The sequence below is a fragment of the Paralichthys olivaceus genome, chromosome 7 (genome assembly GCF_024713975.1).
Source record: "Paralichthys olivaceus isolate ysfri-2021 chromosome 7, ASM2471397v2, whole genome shotgun sequence".
NCBI classification, from domain to species: Eukaryota; Metazoa; Chordata; class Actinopteri; order Pleuronectiformes; family Paralichthyidae; genus Paralichthys; species Paralichthys olivaceus.
Window position 1 is genome coordinate 24,099,524 of NC_091099.1, and position 21,003 is coordinate 24,120,526.

The following is a 21,003-nucleotide window of genomic DNA, read 5'->3' on the forward strand; positions in this document are numbered from 1 at the left end:
TTTTTTCTACAAATTCTTTAGATTTTCATCATATCACATATTAAATTAAATCAAGGCCATTAAGATGCACTTCAAATCCCTTCATTTACTTTGTCTTTGATTTAAACTCAATATCTGCAGTTCTGTCCTCACAGGTGTCAGTGCCAACTTACATTTAATTTAATCAATGGACAAATACATAAAACGGCACAAAGGAAGTCTCACTTTCCAGTTTTGGTGAGTGGCAGTCTTTTTTTAATATTGCAGCTTGAGTTTGGTTTTTCATTTTTTTATTTCTATAATAACAATGAGAGAAATTAAAAATTATGAATGAGTCAGTAAATAGAAAATTTGTCATTTAATCCAACATAGTTGTGACTGAATTACAATTACTCTCATGGAAATAAATCACCAAACTGACAGACAGGATGTTTCATACAGGTATATATTACAATGTGTCTTGTTATATAATACAGACAGGTTCTGTTTTTTTAATAAAAATAAGCACTGAAGGAGAAAGTGATACTTTTTGTTTTTATTGTAAATTGGACATTATGCACATTACTTTGCGTTTGATGACTTTTGTTAATTAAGCTTGTTAAGTGGTCACAGAACTCCTTGCACTGAGGGATGGTTCACAGGATGTCGAGTTAAAAAGGCAATTTAGCCAGGAGAGCTGCGAGCGTGAGATCTCACATACAGGAGAAACAGTGATGGAAGTACCAGGAACAAGAACACTGAGTGGCCACCAGAGGTGACTGTTTGTGCCAATCATACCAGTCAATGAACACCAAGAACATTTCTTTTTTTAAAGGGGGGGGGTTTGTTCACCATATAGGACATTAACCGTGAAGGAAGTCATTTCTTTCAGCCATAATATCGGAGCTCTAAAATTAATGCAGACAAATTTCTCCCAAAAATCATTTGTTTCACCATCACCGCAAATTGAATCAGTTTATTAGTGGGTCAAATAAAAGGTATGGTCTCACTGACACAATAAATATTGCACATGTGATATTGTATTTGATATGGGTGCTTTTGCATACAAGTGTCCGTCCCATTTCCTATGTCTCATCATATTTCCTCAACTTATATATTCCCAAATTTGATTATCATAGAGTCAATATACAGTGGGGTTTACAGTGTCTGTATAAAAACAAAATACCAAGAATATAAGTAGACATCCAATGTGTAAGGTGACATCTGACGATGAGACCAAACCTTTCTTTTTCCCTGTTTATCTAATTTTTTGTACAAAGACGATACAACTATCCAGTCATGCAACTTTGTTTGGGAGGGGGTGGGGTGAGCTGTCTGTATATCTTCTCTGCTGTTATTAAGCGTTCTGCATCTCCTTGCCAATCTTGTAGCTCAGGATCTTGTTCCAGTCGATCTTGGTGCGTGTCACAGGAAGCTGGCGGCGTAAGGCTTTGAAGGTAGTGTCCGACATGGTCTGGTAATTCTCATTGATGGCCGTCTGGAATCAACAAGAGAGATGGAGAGACGGAAGGAGATGAGAATAAATTTAGAATTCATATACATACATACCAAAATGTCCACATTTTGAAAAGTCTGGGGTTGTGTAATAAGTTGAGGAAACGTTTTTGCTGCCGGAGGCTGAGCATGTAGGATGAGGCTGTTTGTCTCAAGACAAGCGAGTGTGTGATTTACACACTGACTCAAAGTTTCAGATGCGAAGGTTTTAAACATGTTAGAAACGTCATCAACACTCCCACTCGCTCGGTAATTTCAGGAGATTACCCAGAGTTCAGTGTATGTCTGAAAGCATTTATATTGAACATAGAATATCAATTTAACATTACACACCTGATAGTCATTCTCTGCAGCTTCCATGATCTTAACAAACTCCTTTGCAGTTGAAGCCTCATTCTGAGGTGACAAAGAAGACACACATCAGTTATTTCAAAGGCAGTGAAGAGAAAGAAGGTATGATAAACAAACAACAGGGAGAGGGTGCACTCCAAACTGCAGAGAATACAAATTAACACCTCCGCACAATTAGGCAAAAACATCCCCGGGCAATTGTCAACACGTCAAAACTGTGTTTTCAGGAGTTAAAACCAAATTCATAGTGAAGTTAACTACAATGAAATAGTAAAAAGGTGGAATAGTGAGAGTTATGTGTTCAGTTTATGAGATGTCATCACTGAGGTAACTGGAACAGCTTGAGAGGAGTTTGCTGACTGATGTAGCTTGTAGCTGAAGTACAGGTCTCTGTGGTTTAAGCTCTGGTGACAACACAATGAATCTCCTTGTCAGTCAGAGTGCGAATAAACAGAGCTAAAACTATACTCACAGAAATCGACATGGACTCCTGCACCTCTTTGTGGCTCACCAGCTGAACATTTCCATCTTCATAGTAATGAACCTGTAAAGACAAAAGTTTGGATTCAGTTCATTTGGAACCTTAATATCATTCTTTATCTCTACTTGGTATAAATGGTAGAAAAGGAGCAAGGAAGAAGTCAAGTTTGAACACAAATAAGCACACAGTAAATATAATTCCAGACTACAACAAACTTGTCTTCCTTTTCACACGGTGAAATATTTAAGATACATACCTGGATTTTCATAATTCCTGCCACTTGAGTGGTGGAGGGGGAGATGGTAAATTTCCATTCTGACCTCCAGCGTCCATTCCTGTGCAAAGAGAAAAATTAAAAACAAGATTTATACAACTTGTTTATTAGTCCGGATATGTCAGTGGCCGGACACATTATTCTGCAGCTACGTGTAGAGATGAAAAGGTTGTGTAATGATTACAGGGACCAAAATGATCTGTTTTATCTGTCACATATTTTAAACATAAATATTTACGACACTTCTGTAGCCTACCCGTTTCAAAATAAAAGCAGTCCAGCATTTCTGACTTAGAGAATATTCCTTGTGTTCCTTAATTACACAAGGAGCATGTTGAGAAGTTGAGAACTGCTCATTTAAAGGAATAAAGTGTTGTTTGTAAATTAATCACATAAAATTAAGTATGCACACAATATGATTTTGAATCAAAAAATTAAGAGGAAATGTATGATAGAATATGCACATATAGATAGTAAGGTTCCTCCTTACTGAAACATGGCAAACAAAGCTACCAGCTGCATATAGAAGTTGAGGGATTATGACATCCAACTACCCATAAGCCCAGTAAAACCCAGCAGCAAAGAGGATTGGTGCAGTTCTTATCCAATTAGATAAACCCGATCAAAAAGAGCTCAGCAACAGTTATGAGGCCCAACAGTCTACTACTTCAGAGTTAAGTGCCAATTAAAGTGATGACTTTAAAGCTTCTTGTACGTATCAAATAACATTGGAGGCTTTTTAATCTTTTGATCGTTTCAACATTGTTTTTTAAAGTTTGATTTAAAATCCACTCCTGGGAATTCTACACGCTCTGTTGGTTTTACAGAGAAAAAAAGAAAGTCTAGCTGTTAAGTAGAAATGACAGTGTAGCCTGATCTGTGCTCCATCCTGAATCAAACAGTGTTCTGCTTCTGTGTCCAATGTCTCCTCTAAGAAAAAATACATATGAGACGTTTCATATCGCCAGTGGTGCAAAATGTCCAGAAGATCCATTATGTCATCGACAGACACATACCAGAAGTTTTTGGGTTGAAACTGATGGCACTCGATACACACGATGATGGTTTGATGCCCGTCGATGGTTTTCCCATAAATCTAGAGGGAAATGAAACGACACAGTCAGATCAGATTAAACATGCGAACCGTTTTCTTTTTCACATTTCCCTGCTGGTCGATAGCCACTGCAAGTTCCACTTGCTCTCAGGCCGACTTGGAGAGTGTAATATATACACATCGTGTTCAGAGGCAAACCACATGCAACCAATACACAGCACAACTCTTCCATGTTTGCAGCAGAACTGTCTTATTCTGTATTGAACGGGTTGAAAATGATTATTTGTTCTCGTCATTGTTCACTCTGAATGAGGACATTGTATAAATAAACACACATTTAATACACTTAATATTAGTTATATATATATTTTAGACTCTTTAAACCTCTGGAGGTAAACTCAGTTCTCCCTTATGGAACAAAAGTTGTCAGGATCAGCTACAGAACAAGATTCTGGGGAGAGATTGTCATGATTGATAATGATTTAAAGCGGTTGGCTGCTTGACAGAAACTTGAACAAGGGACCATTTAACATAAAAAGACATCTCGCTAATTACTGTAGAATCCTTATAATTGTGTCAGTGTGTAAGGTGAGTTTTTTCGGTAGCCAAGTAAGGATGCCAGGGGTAGAAATTTCCCCACCTGGTAATAAACTCTTGACGGTGTTGCAAAGTACACCGGACATTTAAGACGTGTTTGCTTGGAACAGCATTTATTGAATAGACTTCACTGTTTGTAGTCTCAGTCGTCTGCTGAACTTGAAGTTATGTGCCATGCTTAATTACAGACTGTGATGATCCAATTCTCATAACAATGTAAAACAAGCTTGAAGTTGTGTGCTGTTCCTCAGTGCTCCACACTTTCAGTTTCAGTGTATAACTGCAGCAACAGACTAAGCTGACTAAAAACTAAACTAATTAGTGACGTAGGTGCTACCACTGATGATGCCACCGCACAAAAATGAATCAAACAAGTTTCATGTCTCCAAAAAAAGAAACAGAGGATGTGGCCAGTGGGAGAGCTGACAGGTGGCCCATTGAGGTAATGACATGCCCTCTGTGTCTAAAGTTGAACCCGTTCAAACCCTGGTTAAGTACAATAATGCTGCTCAAGTCTATTGAAGAGAAATACCACAGCAACCCTACTGTTAAGGTAGTCAAACTCCTGTGGTTACAAGAAGTTACAAAACATTTTGGTTACACTACACAGACTATTTTCATCTTCTGCCCCTTTCCTCTGAAAAAAGAGACGTTATTCACTTACTGTTTAAGAGACTGACAGAACTGAAAACACAACAATTTCAACTGTTTGAGGTGACTGAAACTACAGCAGCAGCTAATGAAGTCAGCTTGGACGTACGGTGCAGACTCCACTGGGATAGTGCTCCTTGACGTAGGCCCGGACGGCCGAGTCCACAGAGCTCCTCCAGCCCTCCAGGGAGCTGTCGACGTCATGGGGCCGTGGGTCACTGGCCTCCTTCCTCAGGTGGTCGAACTTGAAGGAGATCTTGTTCTTGGGGTCCAGGACCCGGCCGTTTCCAAGGTCACCATGCTCTGTGATTAAGACCTGGAGAGGAGAAAAATGGCAGGAGAAGGGAAGGAAGAAGAGTAGGGAGGGAGGGGTGAGAGGAGAGTGAGAGTTAGGATAAGAAATACAAAAGGAAAGTAAGAAAAACGAAGAAGACAGATTTTTTTTCAAAAGAATAGAAAGAAACACATGGAGCAAGAGAAAGAGTTGAAAAGAAAGAAGAAAAGAGACAAGTGGAAAGAGACAGAAGATTTTGTGAAAATGGAGAGAAGAAGGAAGATGGAAATGATTCATAAAAAATGTAAATGATGAGAACAATGTACAAATAAAGACAGCAACACTGGCATCAGTCTGAACTTTCCATCTACTGTTTTCCACCTCGACACTTAGCTCAGTCTGCTGGGTATGAGACGGGGGAATTTCATTCCATAATGTGGGAACACTGGGACATGATGACATCTTTACACAAGAGTCTGCAATCATTACTGAGGCGAACACACAGCATCATACGTTCCCCACAGCGTACGACCTCCACAACATCTCACAGGCAGTGAGGACAAAGACATTAGAAGAGATATGTTTGAACGATGGGATTGCTATGATCCTTTAATCAAATCCCCTTTCTCTGCTTTAATTCCCATAAAACATGATACGAGCAAGAAAATAATAAAAACTGAATAGGCTTCTTGCTTTCCCCACTTTAGTGTCTCTTTACAATGCTGGTTATCATACTGGTTATTGTCTCTTCTTTCCTGATCAAACATATGTAGAACACATTGGATTACACAGCTATAAAGCTACACCACCCGAGAGAAAAATAATCTCTGTGGCTGTGTATTAAACTGTAGGGTTTTCATTGCTGGTGTCTATAGCAACATGTGACTGTTAAACCCATAAGTACATAGTAAATGAACTGGGCAATATTTTAAAAATAATCCTGATGATATTAGAAATAACTAGTTTGGAGTAGAGCCCAAGCAACTTTGTCGCCAATGTGCATTTGACAATCATGTCAGTAACAATACGATACGATCTGTCAGAATAAAGATAACAGAGATGATGAGCGTTTATGTTTTTCTCAATTCAAGTTTTATGTAATTATAAAATATAAACCTCTCTTTTTGAATGCTTTATTTTATTTTAGTAATTTTAAGTGCTTTCCTTCTTATGTGACCAGTGTCTTTTCAGTCAACGGCCTTTTGTTTACTCCTTGTTGTTAAGCTCCTAGTTACATTGTTAAGAGACATGCTATGTAAAGTGTATTATTATTATTATGATTATATTGTATTTGCGTTTCATTACAGCATCTGAGGTATCATTGCCATTTTTTGTTAAATATGTTGGCTTAAATTTGTTTTAGCCATCCACATTATTATCTCCAGAAATGTTTTTACATTGGGCTTCGTTTTTACTGTACATTAAATGATCACAACTTTATTGTTGTCCCATACTAATTTATTTATCCCACAACTGTTAGATACGCAACAGCAAACGGAAATTATCAGCAGCATTTGGACCGAGGACGTCATCCAAATGCACAACTTTAAATTGTAAACCATCATCTTCAGTCAAAAGCTGGACTCACCTGTTCTTCGTAGCCCTCGATTTTCACCGGAGTAAACTGGTCCAAGTTGTACTGTGCAAATGCACTGAAGAGACACAAATGAAAAGAGCCTTTAACATCTTCAACTCTGTGCTTTCTTCAAACATACTCTCCACATTGTATTTAAGGAGTTTTGTCTATATAAAATATGCTGACAGTGTTTGAAGCAATATAGAGTTATGTCAGAATAAGTCTACAGCTGATTTTCATTACACACAAAGTAAAAAAAGCCTTGTACAAACAAAAACCAACACCCAGCTGTGATGCTGTGAATTATTCAAAGAAAACAACACAATATGAAAAATGACTAGTAGTTTGGTGTCTAGTAGTTTAACTGTGACCAATGTTTCTCTCCTGTCTTTCAAGCCTCTTTTATACATTTTACAAAACATTTTCAAAAACCTGGATCAAGCCCAAGCTGAGAGACTTACTGAGCTGCACCTTCCCTGAGAAGATTGTCATTGTTGAGCAGCAATCGCACATCTATGGAGAGGAGAGGAGAAAGAAGACGGGTACAGCAGATTAGCACCATGACAAAGCTGCCTGCGGTCAATCTTTGCAACATTTATGTCAAGGGAGTGAAGCAGACATGGTAAATTAGCTCAGTGGAAACGGCTGTAAAATCACACAGAGATGAAAGGGGGCGAAGTGGCATTAGGGGATTGTCTTTTGGTGTGTGTGTGGCTGTCAGGCTGTGATAAGAAGCAGACAGACAGCACCCCCCGGCGCTCCTCTGAGGTGACGACATTTATAGAGGCAGGATGAAGCTTTACCAATGCCAAAACACATACCACACTTGTTCTAAAGGGGCGTTACTTTGACTGTGTGGTGTCAACACTTGTGCTGCACGGTGAGCTCCAATTTGGCCAGAATGTCAGAGTTGCTTTTTACTTTCTCAGGGCCCACAGTGGTGTAACATTACATGGACCTGGGCAACATCCATTGCCAATATCCAATAAGACACTGTGGCAGACAACAATCCATGCTGTGGAAGAAGTAGTAGAAGAAGAAGTAGAAACTGCTGCAGTCAGTGTGATTATTCCCATACGCCTATGGTGACAAAAATAAACTTTCTGTTCAGCAGCCAAGAGCCGCTCAACATGTAACAGCAAATCATTAGATGGTAAACCTACTTAATTCAACAATGATTCATGTATACAGTTGAGTATTCTGTTGATGTGTGAATTATACTTCAAACAATTATATAAAACAAGACTGTTTTTTAAAATCACAGTTTAATGAAGCTTTGTGCTCTAAACTTTGAGTCTACAAACACAACCTCAAATGTTAAAAACACACATTACAGTGTTTCCCATTATTTATATTGACTGTTGCAGACAGCCTTCTTCTATTCTGCCAGTTACATAATGAACCAGTTTTTACACTTCACATAATAACATAAGAGATCTCTAACTTGGTGTGAGCAGCACCGAATGCTCACGCTGTTGAGCTGTGACATACTCGAAATTTGGTCAATGACATTTGTACCATCCACGTAGAATCAGACCACAAAGTTTCGGTTGCGGTTATGGCGTGCAATGCAGTTGTTTCTTTCACGCGAGAACTTGTCTTAGACTTATTAGTCACTGTACCTGTCATTTGGAATCTGTTGCATATGAGAGTGACCTTTGTGTTTGTGCATGTGCACCTACGTTACAGCAATATAATTAATTCTGAGGGAAACAGAAACAGAGGACTCACCATTGAAAACCTCATTGAACTCTCCTGGTGGGGCGTGGATGACGAAGTTAGCTGCTATGCGTACCTGCAAACAAAGAAAGAGTACAGGTTCAGACCGGATATCACTCATCAGAGACAAGTGTTAAACCTAGATGTTGTTTACAGATCAACATTTCATTGTCAAACTCTGATGTCCTGGCTGTGTTGTTTGTGGCAGGTGAACTGCGTGCACAAAACATGTCGGACTGTTTATTCCATATGTTTAAATGCATGTCTCATAAATTCTAGAGTTAATCAAACAAACACAAAGTAAACTTCAAGTACTGTTCATGTCAAAAGAACAAAATAACTTAAATAAATAATAAATACAGATTAAATCATGAAAAAAAAAAAGGCACAGTGCGTAGAATTTAGTGACATCTAGTCACTAGTTTGTCCAGTTTGCATGACTGTAAAAAGAATGACGGCCTCCACAAAGAGGACCTGCTCCTGAAGTCAACATCCATTATTTAAATATAAAGGGCCCATTCTAAGGTAAAGAAGACAACAATTCTGACAATTTAGATGAAACACACTCGTGAAAACATCACAAGGATTTTTTTATACAAAATTTCTGCCAATAGATCCCTTTCACCTAAATCGTACAAACTGAACCTTTAAAGTGTAAAGTGATCGCAGGTCAGCGGGGAGTGGGGAGGGAGGACAAGTGAAATACTCAGACATGGTGCAAGGCCCCAAAGCCCCAATTCTCATGCAGTGGCGGCAATAATTTGCCTGACAGGCCCGGCCGGGTTCGTACAAAATATTAAGGTCACTTCGTTCATGTTGGCTAGGGTGATTTTTTACAGTGCAGAACATAAACTCCCATTACATTGACTGCATCAGGTTTGGGTTTTGACACAAAAAACAGAATACATTCTGAGTCTGGGTCAGACTCGGTTAGTTTTCTGTTGGGCTCGAAGTAAAAAATGTGGCCCAAGCCACAATGATACATAGTGCATACTGCATATATGGAAATTTGTACCTTTACTTTTGAGGCATTACATTTAATTTGCTGATAATACTTATGCTTGAATTTGCAATGTTTTCACCCTATATATAAGACTTGAAATGATCCAAACACTTCCTCCACATCACACTCCTTTCTAAGTCTGCTGAAGTTTTAACCTACACAACTGCTACGCTTACTATAAGAATCATTTTGAATGTCTATAATTCACATTATAAACACTGAATATATCTGTAGAATGGCCAACAGGGGCTGTAATGTGACTGTGTCACTGGTTTGGAGGGAGGACTGAGCAATTTCAGTGTCTGAGTGTACAATACATCTGAGCAGTTGTTTTTCCTCTTCCCCACTTCTGCACCACAACACTTCCTGTTTCCAGGTCACATGTCAAACTGACAGCAAACAGACAGACCCTCCCTCCCCCACATGGTTCACAACCATATAAGGACATAAAAATGTGCTGAAGACTTGAATCCACACTCTCTCTCTCGTCATACCTCTGTATCTCTCTACTTCTCTCTATCTCTTGAAGAGTACACTGGCTCAGCCAGGTTCCTCTCCAGTCTTACAAGATGTAGTTTCATGGTTTTGTGTCTATTCTGAGACGCAGAACCCTACGCTGTACGTGCACCTCCCCAAAAATGTGTTTGTAACATTTGGGCGGTGTAATTGTTGAGCGCACTCACACACCAGGCACAACTATGAATGCTCACATAGCATAGGCACCATCATAGGTGAAGTGTGTACCTATGCCATTTGCTTCGGTGCAGAATGATGAAACGGCCTTAAGTGTATGTTTGTGTGTCTGTCCCCTGGGCCCCTATTAGCAGTGTGTGTATACAAGTGCTCTGGCACTTAGGCAGAGCTGCAGATTGATTCTGGCTAATGAGCATTGCTGAAAGAAAGGAAGGCTTTAGGGAAGAAGCCTGCCTGCTTGCTTGCTTGCGTGTGTGTGTAATGTGGAGATCAAAGTTTATCTGCATTAATCTAATCTTCTGTCTTGAGATCTTCATGATTCGCTTGCGCTGAATGCATTTGTGACTCGAAATCCCGGTGGGAAGAGTCATTTGCATTGGGTTTCCCTCATTACACTGGACGACAGTGTAAACAGACTTTGCATATGCAGACACTCCAGGACCCTGTCTCATGAAGCAGATTTACATAGTAGTGAACCCAAGTCATGCTGAGTGTAACCGAAAATATCCAAAACTCTGTTACATGGACAAATGTAAAAACATCTGTGCTGGGTTATATTCGCACAAAGCGGGGCCTGAAAGATGGGTGTGCCACTTCTTGACTTGAGGAGGTGAACTGAAGCGAGATTCTTGATCCACTTCCTCATTTACATGAAGTGCACAAAGTGCACAGAGAGCCCCAGAGATCTCTTACAAACCTCTATTTCCAATTGACATCCAAGAGTGAAGGTTAGGATCCCACTGATAGTAATCATTCCGATTGCTCTAAATATATAAATATACTTGTACGTAATGCTGAGTGATGCACTGATAGAGGAGCGTGAGAAAGGAAGCGAGCGTTCAGCGATCACATACACTTTTTGTCCCATGATGACTGACTCATAAACTAATATAGATTCTACAGATCTGTGGTCTTGGAGAGTCCGGTACTACACAAATCAACTCAACAGAAGTGAACCTGTACGAACACCAGTACTCACCACTCCGGTTAATTAGCTGACAGGTATGTGTGTGATATGATTAACCCTGTATAATATTTACCTTTAGAGCCTCTTTTCAAAATCATTTAAAATATATAATTCTGTTAAATTGTATAGATTGGGGACATCACAGTTGTCTCTGAATATAATAATCCTTCAGTTTTGGATGATTAAAATACAAACGGGTGGTACAACAAGTTTCCTCACAGTCTGAAAGTGTGAAGCAATTTTTGTTCGCCAGGCACTGTTCTTTCTGTCGTACCGACTCTCACTCACCATATTTGTCAGCAGCAGTGTATCATTGCATTTTCTTTTTTAATGACATCACTGTTATGGCCACCAAACAATCTGTCTTTCTTCAACTCCACCTCACTAACAAACACGATGTCTCTGACAGAGAGTCACGCATCTTCTTTCCATCGATTGATGCCATGATTCGCCTGCGAAACCCATCAGTCAGCAGGACAATTTAATATGCACGACGTGCATTGAAAGTCTTGAGGTGCACAAAGTCCTTGTCATTTTAAATTCAGACAATTCAACAACTGTCATCTGGAAAGGTTAAATCTAGCTGCGTCTCCATCGAGCTTGGTGTTGACTAAATAAATCTAATGCACAGTAACAAACTGTAATTTGCTATGGACAAACCACTTAATGACACCATTTCCAACAGATAAGTGTTTTTCTGGATTGTTTGTGATTAAGTAAATGTTTTCATATCAGCACACACGCCAATATTTAGGCAGATAGGATAATACAACAACAAATTATCAGCCAACCAATTGGTCAGGCTTTACTGGCATAAAAACAGTAGAAGGCATTGGACAGCTAAAACACTAACTTACATGAGAATGACAACAAATAACTTGGTTTGTCTGGGAAAAATTGTGCAAGGGAAATTAACTGTGTAATGTCTAAAGCTGGGGAGAGACCATTAAAGAATGCAAATGAATAAGCCAGTCACATCTGGAGACGGAGCATGGAGACGGACGAGATGAAGTCAAGGAGAGTGTGATGTGGGTTGAAGTGAAGCAGTGACAACAGAGAGAGAGACTCCATTAGCCAATAATGACTGTTAAAAGCTAGTTATAACAAGATGATACTTCCTCTCGCCCCGAGTGTGTGAAAACCGTGACACAACAGTTGTTGTGAGACTGATGGATAACAACATTTTACAGTGAGTGATAATACCACAAACCTATTGCATAAACAGGTGGAAGTTGTTGGTTTTAAACCATATTTTTCACCATGAAGGAATCTAAATAGAGCATTCACAGAGACAAAGGTAATCTTTGTAAATGTAAATCAAATTTGAAGCATCTTGTTAACTAGCAGACACATTAACGCCTCCTTTGCAGAGGTAATTACTGTACAACAGCAAAGTGAATGTTAGGCTCCAAGGTTAAGTGTTCCTTCCACTGTCAGAGTGTTATGTAGGGACACAAGCTCCTGGGACACATCAGAGCTGTGAGACCTAGTTCGAGCCTTGAATACTGACTGCTGTGTAACACAAAGGGCCAGTAGAAATCTCTGCATTTGGGAGTTTTATTATCTCACTCACTGTTTGGTGATTGAACCCTGTCAGACTACTATTATGGGCGATATGGAAAAATACATACAATCATCCTGTACCACTGCACTTTATGTGAAAAGGTGTATATAACATACATACTCAGCATTTTATTAAATTTGATTTTTTTCTCTATTTTTTATTAGCTTGTCTGCCTCATTCTGACGTGCCTGCTGCTTTAACACCTGAATTTTGCTGGTGTGTGGATCTATAAAGTTTTATCTTAAATCAGCACATTACTCTGCTGGTCAACAAGTGATTCTGCTCCTCTGGAGTTTTCTAATCACTCAGTGTGTGTCTGCTCATCTCTGTTACTCTTCACACACAAACTGATAATCACATGGGATATTCACCATCTTGTCCTATATTCTAAAATAGTTATTAATCGATGATGTCGGATCATGACTCCGGATCGTTCCGTCACTTTAACCCTGATATTGTGACTGTGCGCGTCACGTTATTATCTTGTGTCTCATGAACTCTAGAGAATCAAACAAACACAAAGTAAACATCAGTCCTGTACGTGTTCTAATAACTTGTGATCAGTGCTGGTGTTTGTTGTTAAAGTGTAAAGTGAGCGCAGGTCAGAGGAGTGAGGAGGAAACAGACTCCGGCTGAGACTCCACCACAGGACGACCGGACCTTTAATGAGCGTCTGTCCTGAAGCAGCGGTGCTATAATTATACAGCGGTAGAAACATGAAACTATGGACTTAGCAGAGAACATGAATCATTATGTTCAGTCACTGCATCAATGCGGTCGTCCACCTCAGGAGGAGCCCAAGCATTAACACGTGTGGTGCTGCTCATAAACTCATGAACCTAACCTGATGTGGGTGTAACTCTAGTCCAACCACATGATTGGTTTGTTATGTTATGCTATGCTCATTATCATTGGCTGTTTGTGTTAAATTACAAGGAAAAGTTATATCTTGATAATTATCGATATCATTTTAGCGCCCAGTCCGACTACTTACTGTCGTCTTTAGCCAGAATCTAGTGTTTTTGTTTACAACACATCAAACCTGGCATCACCAGATATCACCAAAAGCTCCCAAATCAAAACACATGCAAACAACATAGTGGGAGGTTCACTGCGCAGACGTGTTCACAACAGCATCAAATCGTCCGCATTATTCATGTGACCGGTGCAGCAGACAGGAAGCTACATAATAACTCAGCTGTGGAGATCACGTGATTTTATAGACAATGCTTTCAGTTTAATCACCTCAAACTCTGTGGACATCTTTGTCTTCTACGTGTATGACACTGCGTTTTCACCCAGAGATATTTTGTTTTCTTTTTCTTTTTGTGTGTGAAGTTTAGAAGAGTTTCCCTCAGATGCTGCAACTGTCATCAGACAAAGATTTCCTCATTGTTATGTTATCAGGTTCCCTTTTGGCAACTAGAATACACGTCTCTAATATCTGTCATATGACTCGAACGACAAATTGTCTGCACCAGTTTTGATAATCAATTGATTGTTTAAGCAATCAAATAACGGCCAAAAACGATCTCTTTCCACCTCCATTATCACAAAGACTTTATTTAGTCCCAATATTGATAGTGCCTAGACTTTGTGTCGGCCAAAAGAACAAACAACTGATCAGACACCAGTGTTTAACTGATACACTGTGTGGAAGAGACATTACTTTGTAAAGGAGGTTATGTTTTCATGTGCAATTGTTTGTTTGTCTGTTGTTAACAGGATTATGCAAAAGCTACTCAACTGATTGTCATATAACTTACAGTAAAGGTGTGGTATTACTAGTTCTTTTATGTGTAAGGCTAAAGCTTTAACAAGCTTTAAATATACGGGATGTACAAAATACATTTATTGAAGTGTTACTTATTATACATATTATGAATAGAATTGAATACAAAGAGCCTATACTTGAACAAGATATTTGATTCAGTCTGACATCTTATTAAGTATTGGGTCAATGCAACTGTGAGGGAGACAGTGAGCAAGTGTGGGGGCCAGTTTCTGCTGTCTATATTATTAAGTGTAAGGATGTGTTTAACCCAAATACAGTATGTTTCAATGACAAAGTCATTCTTTTTGGTAATGAGAACTTTTTTTTATCAATTGCTTTATCAGCAGCTAGAATAATAATACAGAAGCACGCACAGACACACAAAAACACAACAACAAAAAACACTCACGAACAAAAACTGTGGGACATAGGCACCCTTGTAGTGTGGGTTCATCATGTCTTTGTGCTCTCTTGGCCTAGACACCAGCTGGTCTCTTTTCTTTCAACTTGCTCACTGTATATTCATCCTCATATTACCCAACAACCCTTCCTTTACAAAGCAAACTCTCCCCCTCCACGATCCCAACACCCTCTTACAGAGCACCATTTTTTAATCCCAAACTACAACCATTAACATTGAGGCCACATTTATCCTAATCCTGCCGTTAGAAAGAAAGAAAGAAGTCGCCTTATCATGCCAATCCAGATCCGTGGAAATAAAGATAACAGCACAAAAAACAGCAGGAATAAACTCAGGCAATATTTTGGCCTGCAGACATTTTAAGCTGCATCAGCTTTGATCCCCTTCCCTGGCATGCCTCCATGACAATATCTTAGATAGAAGGGGAGACGGCCAACCTGGTGCCTCAAGATGCTCCACAGTTTAGAGAGAAACCAGTCTGATGTGAGCAACACAGCTGGGGGGTTGGGTGATGAGCTGCAATGTGCATGCAAGAATTTATGAATACCACATCCACAGCAGGATGTCATACAGCCAAAACCTGTAACCAGAATTGTTCCTCCACTAATGCAAAACAGGAAGTGGCAAACAGTGCATTAAAGATTAAATTGAAGAAATAAGAGCAAGCTAACTACTACAAATCCAGGTAGCTGCAGTCCCTGTTGACCTCAATCAAGAACTTGTGGTGACTTTGGTTATTTGGTAATTTGCTTCCTAATTTCCCTGCCAAACACGTGGACGTTTTACTATAAAGCAGCCATGCCAATGGCAAAACTCTCCTGACCCATGTCTCCTATAGCACCTGAGCTTTTGATGGCTGTTTATCGTCAGAAAAATACTACCCAGATGACAGACAAAAAGTAAACATGGATGTGTGTATTAAGGTCAAGAAAGTAAAAGTAAAAACAAAACTTGACCCATTAAAAGTTAGAAGTATGAAAAAGGTCAATGAACAATTCATACAATAATCAATGAATCATCTAACTGTTCAGCACAAGTTAAAACACACATGCTACAATACAAATGCTTTGGCAGGAATCAAACTTGTGACCTTGCATTTGCTTGACACGCACTCTTCACCTCAATAATGCTGCCTTGTCTACTTTCCATGTGCACATTTGTCAACTTCCCCAATGACTTATCCTTATGCTGCACTGCCAGTTAAAGTAGTGTCACTTTACCCCAAGCAACCAGCTATGCAATATATCACTGGATTGCATTACAAGCTCCACTATACAGACATCACAGTGAAAAGCCACTAGTCTTTACAAATCCACACATAATATTTTATAGGAAACTCAACAACCAGATTATAATATAGTTTGAAGCAAAAAATTTAAAATGTGCTTACTGATCTCAAGAGTTTCTTGAGCTTGATTAAAACTTTTTTAAAACAAAAAATTTGGGCCCCTCCAGGAATGGTAGTCTTACCAAGAGCTGAGATGCCACGACGTTTCAGCATTCAGCAATGTGGTCTAATGACAGCTATTCACAAGCTAAACACAGCTACACATATTGGGCTCTTGGGAGTATGCAGTGGCATTAAAGTAAAGTGAGGGACGGTTTCCCCATCTCCAATTATGAGATGAACATGTTTTTGACTCAATTTCAGTAATGTATTGTATGATGTTGATTTTTCTGGCATAGTGAACTTTGTACCATCATCAGATGCATATCTTAAAGGTTCAGTTTGTAGAATTTAGTGAGATCTAGTGGGGAAGTTGCATGTTGCAGCTGATCTTGCAGCATCGCTGTCAAAACAACATCCATTCTTGTTTGTCCTGTATGCAATGCGTACCACATATAACAAACAGGCTGAACTGTACAAATATGCTTGCACACACAGTAGAAGCTAACTGCTCCCAATGTTCGTAAACAAGCATAAAATGTATGATGTCTATGACCCAAGTAAATCTTTGAAAAAAAAATACTGGGAGTAAATAAAAGGTGTGTTTGTGATCCTAACTGCACATTTTCATTGCTCTGTCTTCTAAAACAGGTTCAAAATACAGAGGGGTTCAAAGTTTGAGATTACAGCCGTAAGCAGAGGTGTATGGCTGTATACTGCATCCACACAGGTCATTCAGTACTGATTACGTTTTCTCAAACTTAAGGAGTGCTGTGTGTCAGGCCTTATAATTGAGTTTGACTTACCTAATGAGGAACAGTAGAATATGCTTAGCTTGCTCATTTCTGCATGTGGCTTAAGCGTCTCATGTGTGCTAGATTCTCCTGACAACTGAGATACAATCTGCCAGTTCAGCACCAACATCATTATGTGCAGTATTCTTGGTCTTAACATACTTGTGAAAGCTGAGTGGACTTCCCTTCTTACTGTGCATATTAAGCCATTTATTCCCAACAAACTACAAGTTAATTAAAAGAGAAAATGTTAAAAATATTGACAGCACTGTTGAGAAATTACAGATAAACAATCACATCAGCTTGAATACAAATGGATATCACAAGTAGCAACTCATGATCACAGCAATAGAACTAAGACAATAAATACATAATCTTACTTTCCCTCTCAATTATGAGCCATTTCACAAGATTATGTACTCTGACCAAACCATTTTTACTAACAGAAAGATTTGCCTCTCTCCGAACAAAAACCCAAGCAGACACCCACTTCCTTAACAGAGGACTTCTTAAAACCATATTGCACAATCAAAGTTACCACATCTTTATTTCAGCTCTTTTGTTAAAGTAACAATCAAGTTGAGAGGTAAAACAATAAAAATGCTTTGTTTCTAGTTGTGGTACCTGCCAAGGCACTTAAGTACAGTTGAAAGAACCAACAGCTAACAGCTCACAGTAATGTGAGCTTCCTGTAATACTCGTGTGGTTTCTTTGCTTTAATCAGGAAGCTGGCAGGCCAGTGCCCAAATGATTTAAAAAGGCTGCACACAGTGTTGGTTTCTGTGGCTAAACCGAGTGATGCTGTTAAATCATTTACAAGAAAATAAACTATTCACTAAATCAGGGAGCTTCGGTTCTTATTTTGAGTCACAAAGTGATGCTGACAGCGACAAGAACAACAACAGGACACATATTCGCCACAAATGTGGGACAGATTTAGGAAGTATTTTATAGAGACAAAGTCAAAACTGTTAATTGTATTTGACACAGGTAATGTGTTGCTATGAAAAAGTGAAATTGCCAGGGATAACTTCTCTAAGGATACCTCAAAGTGTCTTTTAGCCATTTCTTCCAAAATAGATGAAACAGTCATCACAATGACATCAGATCAGAGTAAGTAAGGCGTCCCAAAGCTAAAGCGAGTTTGCAGATTTCTCACTCGGTGTGGGGAAATACCATCAGATGTGTGTTAGGAGTTTCTGGCTGAGGTTTGATTTCCCACTCTACCTTTCTCTGACAGGTCAACAAATATCATGGACATCAAACATCACAAAATCATGAGGTCTTCCCTTTAGTCTCTAAATCATGACTGGCCAGAGAGAGTGTTTTCAAATTAGCAAGTGAATTGTGAAAAATGTCATAAATATAATAAAATTATTATATTATATTAGTTAGATAACAACAACACTCAATGTCATTCTTTTGCAGTGTTCCCTCTGCACAAGATAAGCTGCGGGGCCAGAGCAGATGGCTGATTGCTCTGGAGAGGCAGCCTTCAAAGTGTAAAATTCAACTGCACAGGTTGGTTGCACAGGAATTCTTTCAACAGCACAACATACAGTAGATGGATGCATAATGTAATTTAACAACTTGGTCTCACAACAATCCCACTCAGAGCAGGACACAAACAGCTTCCACTAAAACACGTTAAACACCTCATATTGGTAGTCTACCTGGCAGCTCATCAACAAGCATTCTTTCACTTTCACACCGTCAGGTCAACAGCAGCTTGACAATTGTGGAAACCAATGGCATTAAGATATAAACAGCAACAAAGTCCTTAAACGCAAGACTGACAACATTACAAATTGTGGTGCTAGTGCAATAGTTAATCACAAGGCAGCCACAGACCCACACCCCTGTAATGAAATGTTCAGCTAGCCGCTGGTGCCTGTGTGTTGATGAGCATGATGCAGTCACACCCACGGGTCAATGAGCTGCCTACACTTGGAAAGAAAAACATCTTACTCAGGCTGATGTGGAGGTGAACAAAATAAAACCAGGCGCTGATCTGACTGTGAAGGCTGCATTACATAACTTATGGAGAGGCACATTAAGAACTCAAACCATTTATGAAGAATAACGCTCATAATGGTTAAAGTGAGATTAAGAAGCTTAGTAGTGATGCAAAACTGGGTTAAATACAACACGGTGCAAAAGGTACACATGTATACACCTACCTCCAGACATGTATGATCCTTAAGATAGACAGGGTTAAAGTAGGCTTGTTTCTGCCATTTGCTCATTTACAGGCCATTTTAATAAAAATTGGCAATTGTATCTACAGAATCTTTTTTAAACTGTTACATATGTAATACAGGTTATTGGGGATCGTAAATATGTCTATCATTTGCTTAAGAACTCTGACCAGCATTGGAAACACTTAAAACCAAGAAAATGAAATAATTCGTCACTAACAAGTAACTGATTGGTTTTTTCAAAGGATCAGATTGTCAGTGTATTGATCATTTCCACTGTATTACTGTGGTTATCATATTGACATGCCTCACATGACACAAGGTAAACACGCCTAAACAGAGATCCGCAAAGAAAGAAAAAAAGTCTGTTAAATAAAATGCATCGAAGAGGAGAATACATGAAAACGTAAAGACATATGTTCATTATCTTAACTACGTGTCTAGTGGGATTTCAGGTTTCCGTCACATCGAGTTCATACAAGTTCCCAGTGAAACTATGCATATGAAACTATGCCTATGACAAGTGCAGTAGTTAGTGAGCAGGGCAGCTTGGGAGATGTGAATAGTTGCTGCGATCTGTCTTTTTATAACACGAAATAACCTGAAACACAACCACTGTCACTATTTATATGTGAAATCAAAGAGCGAAACAGGGCGTGTTAGCAAGTCTGGCTATCTGATAGCAGGCTGCGGCTAAGCTAAACTAACTAGCTACCGATCGCTGGTGTGTAAAAACTTCTGTAACACAGCGGCCGGGGTCTCGGGGGTGAAACGAGGTGTCCACAGAAGCAGAGGGTCGTCGGGGAGAGCTTGGGTGAATTTCTAATGTGTACACGGTTCCTATTTTGAGTCAGGACCGTACAAGGAGCCTCCGTTTGAGATTCGCAAATGAGCGGAAGTTGAGCTAAAAATAATAAGAGCAGAAGCAGCAGCGGCGGAGCCGAGGCCCGGGCTTTTCTGTACATTTCATAATGACGCCGGTCCAACCCGACAAACGAACCCTGACGCGACCCAGAACCCGAGTGCCGACGTGTCGGACCGGGTTCTGGGGGTAAAGCCTGCATTCTATCGGCGCTTACCTTTTCCTCTTCGGATAGCTGCTCCTCATGATCCGCCATCTTTTCTTCCGGCACCACCAGCTTGTCAGAGCTCCGTGACGTCATGAGATGGGTGGCATCCCAGCTCGGCTGAGTTGAGTTTACGTCACATCTCAGTGATGCTGTCACTCCCTGGTGTAGACCGGGCTCTCCGCCCCCTTACTGGAGCTCACGTCATCTCTGTCTGCAGGATCTCATTCATCACTAATGTTTTAAAAGACTGTGCCTGTTCACTTCCACATATCTACTGTGACCTGATGTCCTCAGCATCCATCTTCTCATGGAACTGATTTCTATTTGTGTTTTTGGAAACGTGAGGAATCAAATTCAAATTATGCATTAGTTTACATTGAAAGAATAAATGCATGTCCTTCAATTCCACAAGCTTCTGTCTGTATATGTAACTTATATCTTGCAAATTGTTCATCTTATTGGCTTCATACTCTACATATTTGTTGCAAATTGCCTGCATGTGTTGGCTAAATAAGAACAACGATACACAAACACAAGACAAGGCAGTGGAAATCAAACCTGAAGGGTTTTAAAAGAGTTTTCTCAAACTGTTGCATAATTCCACAAATAATTCTGGCCATTGCAAAACAACTTCCTGCACTATTGGTTCAGCACATACTATCTGATCTGATTACACTGTCAA

At 39.5% G+C, this 21,003-nt stretch overlaps 1 protein-coding gene across 1 annotated transcript; it reads right to left on the reverse strand.

The window, feature by feature from the left end:
* Positions 1–322: 322 nt before the first annotated feature.
* Positions 323–20,486, reverse strand: LOC109624582 (capping actin protein of muscle Z-line subunit alpha 2). The gene is made up of 10 exons (XM_020079373.2): positions 20,331–20,486; positions 8,463–8,526; positions 7,193–7,244; positions 6,744–6,807; positions 4,991–5,197; positions 3,596–3,675; positions 2,562–2,640; positions 2,297–2,368; positions 1,807–1,869; positions 323–1,456 (listed from the first exon to the last, which is right to left on the reverse strand). Exons 1-10 carry the CDS (start codon positions 20,412–20,414, stop codon positions 1,316–1,318), a joined length of 906 nt encoding a protein of 301 aa, XP_019934932.1. The 5' UTR covers positions 20,415–20,486; the 3' UTR covers positions 323–1,315.
* Between the last annotated feature and the right edge of the window lie 517 nt (positions 20,487–21,003).

What these genes read in the sequence shown, in the direction of transcription:
- LOC109624582 (XM_020079373.2), bottom strand. Translation starts at nt 20,414, where the DNA reads ATGACGTCACGGAGCTCTGACAAGCTGGTGGTGCCGGAAGAAAAGATG. An exon ending in TCGAGGGCTACGAAGAACAG is followed by an intron (nt 5,198 to 6,743) that starts GTGAGTCCAGCT and finishes TCTCCTCTCCAG; the next exon opens with GTCTTAATCACAGAGCATGG. An exon ending in CAGGAATTATGAAAATCCAG is followed by an intron (nt 2,369 to 2,561) that starts GTATGTATCTTA and finishes TTGTCTTTACAG; the next exon opens with GTTCATTACTATGAAGATGG.